The sequence below is a fragment of the Macrobrachium nipponense genome, chromosome 13 (assembly GCF_015104395.2).
Source record: "Macrobrachium nipponense isolate FS-2020 chromosome 13, ASM1510439v2, whole genome shotgun sequence".
NCBI classification, from domain to species: Eukaryota; Metazoa; Arthropoda; class Malacostraca; order Decapoda; family Palaemonidae; genus Macrobrachium; species Macrobrachium nipponense.
In genome coordinates this window covers 260677-271718 of record NC_087206.1, presented here as the reverse complement: position 1 = coordinate 271718, position 11042 = coordinate 260677, and the positions used below count along the sequence as shown (strand labels likewise).

The 11042-nt window shown below is 36.8% G+C and overlaps 1 protein-coding gene across 1 annotated transcript in view; it reads right to left on the bottom strand.

Moving 5' to 3' along the window:
* LOC135225580 (cellular tumor antigen p53-like) overlaps nucleotides 1-11042 on the bottom strand; it is a 24042-nt gene extending 13000 nt beyond the window's left edge. The window contains exons 1-4 of the mRNA XM_064264859.1: nucleotides 10929-11042; nucleotides 3045-3458; nucleotides 1272-1442; nucleotides 641-818 (exon numbers count right to left, since the gene is read on the bottom strand). Of these exons, the coding sequence (XP_064120929.1) occupies nucleotides 641-818; nucleotides 1272-1442; nucleotides 3045-3455 (760 nt within the window). The 5' untranslated portion in view covers nucleotides 3456-3458; nucleotides 10929-11042. The remainder of the gene's footprint in view (nucleotides 1-640; nucleotides 819-1271; nucleotides 1443-3044; nucleotides 3459-10928) is intronic.

The window sequence follows — 11042 nt, the reverse complement described above, 5'->3', positions numbered from 1 at the left end:
GACAAACCACAACCCATGGTTGGAAAGTGCATACTACATCATCTCCATGCATTCATGGTAAGGGTAGACTTCAACAAACAAACGCACGGGCTGCCGAGGTCAAACAGCACAAATTGGGATACCTCCACACACTCTTCCCCTTCATTCTAGGAAACCAATGGAGAACGAGCTGAAGCACCGATTTGTCAGATTAAATGGACCTAAAAAGGTTTAGCAGTACTAAAAGATGAGTACCAAATTTCTGCTGCATAGCATAGTATAAATGCAAACTTTCTATTTAAAATTCTGCAAAAGCTAATAAGAACAATCTAATAATTCTTACTCAATCATGTTTACAGTCAACAGCCAAGAGTTCTATCAGTTATGGGAGACCAAACCTATATAACTACAATTTTGGCTACAATATGTACATGAACACCAAATTCAAGACGAAACAAAATTTTTAAATACTTGTTCCACAAGCTTAACAGAAACTTCAAAGTCTTTTATATCAGTTCTTGGGCCTTAAATACCGAAGGCATAATAGTAAGGAAGTATACTGTACCACAAAAATACATTAAATGCCTTTATGAGATCAACATTTACTATCCTTTTGCCAGGAAGCTACCAAATTTACGACAGCACGTAGTTGACGTCTTACCACTGCCATTACTTTTGCAGTTGTAACATCTCATAACTGGCTCCTTCATGTGCTGACTCTGCTTGAAGACTGGGGTAAATGTAACAGACCCCTCAACTAAGGGATTTACAGAGATTTGCAATGGGACTGCTATCTGAGACACAACATACAGCTTGTTCATGGTCTGACTGTAGCACCACTGGAAGAGAAAAAATTTACACAATAAGGTTACCATAGCTAATAAAGAAAATCCTAGACATTTACTATGGCTAATAAAGAAAATCCCAGACATTTACTATAGCTAATAAAGCTAATAAAGAAAATCCTAGACTTCCTCAAACCAGCTAAAAGCAACTGATAGATCTGCAGAAATATTCAGTATATTAATAAACTGTAAAAAAAAAAAATCACATTTGTAAAACAAAAAACACTGTATACATAAAAAATATACATAAGATAAAGTAAACTCCTTAGAAGTGGGGAAATACTACTATGAAGGTTGCAAATTCAAATTCTACCAAATAAAAATTGTTTAACCTGTCAGCTTCCGAAGAACACTTCCTTAACTTTGACCATACAAACAAACACCATTACAGCGTTGCCTTTCAAGCTTGAAGGAAAGGCCGAAAGTACGTATGTTGCAGATACATACCTTATTTCTTTCCTTATTATCTGCAGTAATTGAGGCAGTGAAGTTAAACTGACCACTCCAAGGTTGTAGAGAAGGCACTTCCAATTGTAAAACAGGAGCAACTGTAGGAGGTGCCATTAGTTCTGGTAATGATGAGTCACCAATAAACCCGGATCTGCTGACATCTGACGGCTAGATATTAATGTACTTTACTTTTTTACATATAGTAACACTAAACTGAATACAAACGTTAAATTTCATTTTATAATGACACTAACTCTAAGTAAAGAGGCAGCTAGACACATTCCAACCTTAGTGAAACACATACTCCAACCTTAGTGAATGTTAAACTGTCAAGCATGTGTCATGGGTACTGTATAAATTAAGTTTCATTACTCTTAAAAATCACATACAAATATGAAGCAGTATATAGTACTTAACAGGCACCTTGATTAGTGAGCAATTCAGTTAAAGGAGGTTTTATTCCAAGACATACCCACTCCTTTACTGGAACTTGTTCAGCTAAATGGACTAAGACAATCAACTAATTCACATATGAGAATAATGCATCATGTGTACAGTTCCTAACTGCAACAAAGAGGTGGTTTCAATCTACATGTGGGTCTCAGTGTACATCTCTGCTAAATGATGTTTTCATTTTGACTATAGAGTGCCGAGTACAACTGTATGCAACAGAATATTTCCTTGAAAGATACCATGTCAAAGCTTTAACAAATCACAAGATCGCAGAATAAAAACGTTATCTCTGCTTTTAGGAACATTTGACACTCCACACAAAAACAAACATTACTGGACAGGTTTTTAGCGCGGAAAAAACATGGTGCACCTCAAGAAAGCAGCAGCAAGAGATGGAAGAGAGAAGAACCCCTAGAAACACAGTTGCCTGTTGCTTTTATAGTTGAGGAACCCCATTCCAGCTAACCTTCCCACAGGCTATCAACTCTGCAATTACTATATAAGCCCTATACATTCAGTTCAAGAACAGCCTTCTAGCCTACTACAAGATTAAGTCCATTAACTAAGGTCTGACTAAACATTTTATACTATCATATACACTACATGTTATCCCATACACACCAGTGTCAATGCATATACATGCATCACATACAAATGTAAATGCTTGAAATCTGGGAATACAGTACAACTCTGTTCTAAATCAAATTTACTCCAAATGCAAAACAAATCCTATTAGTGAGCTTTTGAACTCGTGCAGAGAGAGGGGTAAACTCTTGCCATAATTATACTATCCTGACTGGACGCGAGCATGAATAGCTTGCGACAAATATCAGAACCATCATTTAACCAGTATTAATAGTGACAAGTTTTTATAAATCAAATCAAAACATACGAACAACAGACTTGACCATGAAGCAAGTATCAATATAACTAAGATTCAAGTATGGGTGCAAGATATAAGAAAACAAGTTCCCATGCACTGTAAAAGGTGTAAGTATAAATGTGCGGGAAAACCCACCAACATTACTGCCATACTACCATGAGAGGAAATTGAGACACCTTAAAAGTACTATCTCATGACCAGCAAAGAGAATTCTTAGATTAAGCACATCAAATAACATTCACCAGGACATTACATTATACTACTTAAAATTCTGCCATAATCCATGAAGTACTATACTGTACTATCTCGTGACCAACAAAGCGAATTCTTCGATTAAACGCATCAAAAAGGTTTACTAGAACATTACATTATACTACTAAAAATTCAGCCATAATGCACGTACGTAGTACTACATATACTTTTCAGTCACTCACCATCTCCTCCACTGAATCCCATGGCGTAGTGTTCATTAACGGCTGCCCGTCTTGATAATTATCTACTAATTGTTGCACCTCATGATTCTGTTGGCCCTGGTGCCCATCAAAGCCCTGTTCAACCAAAGGCTCTCTCTGCAACTGATTTGGGTACTGAATGTTCGGGTGCTGACCTTCAACATAAACTGAAGTGCCTTGATTATACTGGTATGCTTGTAAATGATTGGTCAACACCCTCTGTTCAGCAGGGAGTGGAGATTCTACCAACCTTGCAAAGTTTCCTGTTATCCCATGAGAGAGACCTTGATTACTTATCCCATGTGAGAGATCTTGGTCACTTATCCCACGAGAGAGATCTTGGTCAATCATATCGTATATGTCGTCACTCAAGAGGTGCTCTTCTTTTTCCATTTTCTGTGAAAAGAAATGAGAAATTTTTTTTAAAATACACATGACACAAACACCATCACAGTGTCAACTCTGACTAGTAGAAGTTGAATGCAGAATTCTGATAAATTTAATGCATGTGGAGTACACAGTATATGTATGGATGAAAAAAAAATTTTTAAAGTTTACTATAGAATTCAAGATTAACTATACAGTTTCAATAAGTTAAATTAATAGAAATAATCACAATACTGTATACAATGCACGTCCATTCTAAAGTCAAATAAAATCCTCACATCAAAAACACTAGGTTCATTTGCTGAAATAAATGTAGCTTTCAGAGACTTTACTTCACTTATAAAAACATTCAATACGAAGTCCACTCATTTCACTCTCTTAGAAGTCATATCTTTACATACAACCACTGATGATGGGTGCAAAAAGCCAGTACTACATACATGGAAAGTTAAAATTACTAATGGATGCTGTAAAAAGGTATGAGGGCTGGAGAGCATACCAAAAACTCAATGACTACAATAGAAACGAATCAGGAGAGACCAAGACTTTGTATACCTGATGACTTCAGGCAGAAAACACAAACAACAAGAGTCAACTTATTACAGACCCAGCTCATATGGGGATGTACTCATTATTTGTAGAGATAGAGAGAAAAATAAAGGTAACCTATTCTGCCAAACCTCGTCAGAAAACAAGTTGTACTTAACCCTTAAACGCCGAAGCGGTAAAAAAAAAAATGTCTCCCGTGTGCCGGAGACTTTTCAGAGTGAGCGCGGGAGCGGAAAAAATATTTTTTTCAAAAAATCATAGCGCGCTTAGTTTTGAAGATTAAGAGTTCATTTTTGGCTCCTTTTTTTGTCATTGCCTGAAGTTTAGTATGCAACCATCAGAAATAAAAAAAATTATCATTATCATATATAAATAATGCGATATATGATAGCGCAAAAACGAAATTTCATATATAATTGTATTCAAATCGCGCTGTGCGCGAAACGGTTGAAGGTAACAAGTTACTTTTTTTTTCGTTGTAATGTACACTAAATTGCAATCATTTTGGTATATAACAAATTGTAAAACGATAAAAGCAACACAGAGAAAATATTATCACAAAATAATGCATGAATTCGTAACGCGCAGACGTAAACACATATTTTTTCAAAAATTCACCATAAATCTAAATATTGTCCTAGAGACTTCCAATTTCTTTCAAAATGAAGAAAAATGATTGAATATTACTATACTGTAAGAATATTAGCTTACAAATGCAGTTCTCGACCATATCTGACGAGTTAAAGTTGACCGAATGTCGAATTTTTTTATATATATTTTTTTATATGCAATTATTTCGGAAATAAGAAAAGCTACAACTTTCAAATATTTTTCGTTTTATTTTACATAAAATTGCGCACATTTTCATATATAAAACTCTATGAAATGCCTAATATGAAACGGAGCAAATATTCCGAGAATGGGACTTACGCATTTCGGAGATTTGTGGCGGAGAATCCGCGCGCGGAGGGAAGGAAAGTTTTTTTTAAAAATTCACCATAAATTTAAATATTGTGCTAGAGACTTAGAATTTGTTTCACGATGAAGATAAATGACTGAATATTACTAGACTGTAAGAGTTTTATCTTACAATTGCGTTTTCGACCATTTCGGTAGAGTCAAATTTGACCGAACGTGGTTTTTTTTCTATTTATCGTGATTTATATGCAAATATTTCAAAAATGAGAAAAGCTACAACCTTCAACTATTTTTTGTTGTATTATACATGAAATTGCGCACATTTTCATATATAAAACGTTATGTAACGGCTAATTTAAAATGGTGCAAACATTACCACAATCGCACGTATGATTTTTTCGGAAGAGTTACCGCGCGGACGTAAAGAAAATGTTATTTTTTTCATAAATTCTCCATAAATCGAAATATTGTGCTAGAGACTTCCAATTTGTTGCAAAATGAAGGTAAATGCTTGAATATTACTAGAATATAAGCGTTTTAGCTTACAATTGCGTTTTTCGACCATTTCGGTAGAGTCAAAATTGACCGAAGGTTGAAAATTTGTCACATCATTTTTATATGAAAATATTTCAAAATTGATAAAAGCTACAACTATGGGTTGTTTTTTAGTTGTATTGTGCATGAAATTGCGCACATTTTCATATATAAAACTTTATGTAACGGCTAATTTAAAATGGTGCAAACATTACCACAATCGCATGTATGATTATTTTCGGAAGAGTTACCGCGAGGACGTAAGGAAAAAGTTTTTTCATAAATTCACCATAAATCGAAATATTGTGCTAGAGACTTCCAATTAGTTGCAAAATTAAGTTAAATGATTGAATATTACTAAAATATAAGCGTTTTAGCTTACAATTGCGTTTTTCGACCATTTCGGTAGAGTCAAAGTTGACCGAAGGTTGAAATTTTGGCACATCGTTATTTATATGAAAATATCTCAAAACTGATAAAAGCTACAATCATGAGTATTTTTTTTGTTGTATTCTACATAAAAATGCGCACATTTTCATATATAATAGTCCATGTAACGGCTAATTTAAAATGGTAAAAAAATTATGTCAAAGTGACGAAATAATTTCAGAGATGTGTCACAGATACTTTTTAGTGCGGCAAGAAAGAAATTCGCGCTTGCGCGCCTGCGTAACGATTGTAAACAAAACAACACCTTGATCCGTGAACTCCCAGCATCCCCCAAGGCGCGTGATTCAAGAGTTTTCGGCTGGTAGGCCTAAAAGTATTTTTCCGCGAATTTTTAAAAAAACTTTTGTATGTCGACGTAAAATACGTCCAGTCGGCACCCGAGAGACAAAAAATGTCGACGTAAAATACGTCCAGTCGGCGTTTAAGGGTTAAATGCTAAACACACATGAAATAAGAGAAATTAATGTGTACAAATAGCAGTGATACTACTTACTTTCATTATAAGTGAGATATATTAAAATATACTACGTATTGACATTCTGATCACTGTTGCCATTCAAGTCCAAGGTCCTAGGTTGGATAGTTAAAGAGGGGTTCAAGTACACCCAAGCTAAGGTAGGACTGGAAGTGCCAGGTTAGGAGGTTACATGACTGTATCCGTGTGATTTACAAATAGCTATACCACACTTTAAATGCCTGAATTTACATTTCCATGTTACTCTAATTCTGTCACTGCCTCCTTTGCATCAAAAATTAACAAGAGCTGATCCCAAATACAAAAGTGCATAAGCCTTCAATGTGTATTTTGTGCTATTTATAGGTTGTACCATAAAAACCATATTAAATAACTAAACTGACATCTGAAATTACCATTTCACTTCAACTAATAACTCGAGTATTCTTTGCACTGAACACTTACAAGTTCCAGATGCACCACAGCAGGCCAACCCTCATCACGGTGGACGGGTCTTATTCACTCGATATTTAATTGGTGAAACAAGAATACAATTGCAACTCTAAGCATACCATTTAAAAGACTGAAGTTTCGTCAACATAATGTGATATATGAAAGCCCCATACGAACTAAAATAAGCATGTGAGCTCTTCGTAAAATATGTTTTCAAGGCAGTTTTGAAATCCAATATGGCGGCTACGTTTTGCATGGAAGGTTCTCATCAGTGACGGCCACCATCTTTCCCCAGCCTTCCCAGCACTCATTTGAACAATGTTAGCGTATATATGTAACGTTTATTGATCTTACTCAAGATTGCAGTTGTAATCAGCACAATAAAACAACATTTTGTTGCCTGTATTAGTGGAAGTATGAAACTTGCTATTCCCGGGGTTATGGTTGGAACTGAATTCATTCTTACCTTGTAATCGGTGGTTTTTATCCTTACTGCCATCACAACTGAAACTCCACAGTGCTTATTTGATTGTAATTATACACATTTTGGTCTTAATTCACTCCACGGTGCACTTGAACCACGCTGTGGTTCCTGGTTCCTAAGCACTCACTCCGCAAACACAGTTACGAGCAGCAGACGACAACACTGATTATGCGATGCAAAGCTTTATTCCCTTAATTGTTTATTTTTACTCAATATTTAGTTTAACTTTACTTCAAAATGTTTATTTAATTCATGTCTATTATCCCTTTTTTGCAACCAAATTAACCCCCAAAAATTACAAATGTTTCGGATGTATACTTACGAGCAGACGACGTGAGGAAAAATGACTCATCGTTGCCAATCTAGTGGAGCGTCACACATAGGCCGATGCATTTACAAACTGTTTCGATGAATTCTAGTTGTCATAGTAATGCAGTAATGATAAAATTGCTGTAATATGTACGTATATATAATACAAATAGATACGCTAATTTCACTTATTTCCCCGGTTTTGTGTAAGTCTTATACCTAGTTTGGAGGGTAAACACATACCAATTGACAACACTGATAAACAATTGAAGAGCACAAAACGCCGCAAAGAATGCCGTAGTCCCCTTGAATAAGTGCTGGTAAGAGGTTGGTTTACGATTGTTGTGATGAAAGTGCCCCAGCGTCTATGGGTACAAGTGGTGTGCAGATTTAGCACAGGAAATGGGAAGTTTGTTGACACAAGCGACTCCGTAAACATCAAGATGGCGTCAATCTTCGAAACATTTTTAGTTGTAAGTAAAAATTTCTAAAGCGTTTTGGTGAGATTTCCACTGCCGTAGCCACCCTTTTCACTACCCTCTGTTTAAATCTTAAAATTTGGCCTTAATTTCTAACTTTGGAGAAAATACTTACTTCGAAAGGAGAGAGGTCTAGGCTTTAGCTCCGTTTCTCACCAACAACAAGTCGCGACTGATGCCCATCTCCGGTGTCAGGACGCGTTATAATGTACTTTTTCCGAGGGTGGCAAGCGTTGATTGTAGGTGGCCTGTTTGGCCTGCTGTGATGTTTTACCCTAAGTATTTTTTTTTTTTTTTGCTTAAATGAGAAATTTATAAATGTATGAACAAAAGTAGAGGCAAGGGTATTAGAAGAATGATAAAAATCTGGGCATTCACTTAGGCTGTGGCTGAGGACCTATTTCTGTTCAACATAGAAATATATAGTATTGGGTATTGGGGGGGAGGGAGGGGGGGCTGGATGAAAATGGTGGAGAATCAAGCATGGAAAACCAACTTTAATTTTGAGCCGATTGGAAAGAAAGCAAAGCAAAACAGTACAGTGCAGAAAAAGCACCTATTCCACCAAGGTCAGTTACTGGAATTGGAATACAAAAGTACATATTCATGGTTACAGCCCGGTACACAAGGTTTGCAGTGGATGAACTTCTGTATTTCACCTTCATGACTTATGGAGCTAGGACAGGTTTGCTATGGCAGCCCCGTTCGGGTAGGCTGGGTTAGGCAAGCTTAGGTAAGATGCATCTCTTTAATTATCACAGTGGAATGTCAAAGTGACTGATCCTCTTTTATTAAATAAGACGATACATTTCAAAAATCCCTTATACAGTATAGGTCCCTGTATCCTACTGGCATCTCCCCATGAGAATAAACAAACACGTATAGCCTTAGTTTTGTGCTAAATGAAACAGGCAGCAAAGACATAACTTGGAAATTTGCAACATCAACTAGTCAGAAATTACATAAAACATACGACAGCCAGTTAGGGGAAATAGTATATGACTTATTTAATAGGGAAAAAATTGGTTAGCTATCTGACCACTTTGCTAAACCGGGTCAGGCAACTTTGGGTAAGCTACGACGCCCAACGTAAGTGTGTCCAATCCTTACAGATGCAATAAGGGGCATTTAATAACTTTGATAATGGTTTATCTGTAATCTTCCTGAATTTATATAAAACCTCTTAAAATAAAATATGAAGTGTCCTTACGGGCGACATTCGGAAGCGATCAAAAACACCATCAAATCGGCTGGTTATCCAGTGACTTGGATATAACCTTGATGCCGGGAGTTGCCAATCCTGCAACACACGGAAAATTCCTTCCAATGAGAAGCGCCTTACCTTCAAATACCGCGTCCGTCAGTTCCAATACTATGGGCTTATCTTTCCCGTCTAACATCCACCACTTAATAGTAAAAACAAAGCATGGGGCGTTCACTTAAGCCACTCCTAATGACACGTTCACACTCCGAAGCTCGCACTCGAAGACTAAACTCCTCGGGCTGCCTCCCAATTACTCACGTGGATTTTAAAAGCTCGCGCCAACCCCAACCCAAGACCAGATGGCCCACTACACTTTACCGAACTGTTTCCGGTGTAAATATAATTAAAATTGCAAGAGATACGGTGCCTCTTGCATATATTTCAATAGTAATGATAAAATTTTATAAAAGGGAAGTCATGCACACACGACCTGCACTCCTTGAACTGCATGTCAATAGTTTGTTTTTAAAATAGCTGGCAACTAGATGTGGTGATGAGTGGCCACTGTTGCCCGAGGAGAGGGAGAAGGAGAGAGGAACCCGAGGCGAGAGATAGAGAGAGAAGAGAGGAGAGGAGAGAGAGAGAGAGACTTGGTATGCCAGCAAAGCCCATACTACACTATGTATAGCACTGGTTACGGTCAGTTTCTGCTTGCAACTATTCGGTAACATTATGTTCAGGTTCAACACAAAACAGCAGCAAACTACTTTGAATAAAGATCTGCCACATATTTATGATCATGCAAAGGAAGTAAAGTAAAAGATATGAAGGATGATGGCAATTCTGTGTGAAGACGAAAGCTACTGGGTCGAATTACTATTCAATGCATTATCAATAATAATAACGAATACACTGAAAATGCTTGTGCCAGTATAAAACTACGTCATCAAAAGACTTGTTTGCTGTAGCACTGAATACAGAATTTTTGACGTAATAACACATATGTAAAAGACCTACAGAAATATGCCAGAGATATCATAAATACAAGTGAGGAGTTTGGATAAATTTTTAGATGATTTGGACTATGCAAGGCGACAATGGACAAAAATAGCCTGTGATATACAGCTCCCAGATTATTCCAAAAGACGCCCAGGCACCGAAAGGGAGTGAAAACTTGTGGACACTTGAGAAAAAACATCAGGGTTTATGCTATGTAGTGTTTTACTTTGTTATTTCTCGTTTTTTTTCCTTTTGGGATGTTTTAGTTATGGGATCACTAATGCAGTCTGAATACTGATGATGATGATATATGATGATAATAATAATAATAATAATAATAATAATAATAATAATAATAAGTTGACGTTCTTGAAGAACGAGTCATTTAAGAAATATATAAATGTACTTCGTAAGTTAAGGAATCTTTAATCTAAACCATCCCGTCTCATTGAAGCCCAGCCACAGTAGTAGGGAGGAAGGAGAGAGAGAGGAGAGAGAGGAGTAGAGATGAGGAGAGAAGAGAGAGAGCGAGAGGAAGAGAGAGAGAGAGACGATGGGATGGAGAGAAGAGAGAGAGAGAGAGAGAGCTAGGGAGATAAATATATAGAGAGAATTATCTTTTAAGACAAAACAAACCCACACATACCACGAAGACAGCGAAACTGGGAGGGTCAACTCGCTCCAAAGTCCAGCTAGAATATGATGCAACGGCAATAACCAACTCCCAACCCACCTCCAGGAAGCGGGCTCGTACGTGGCC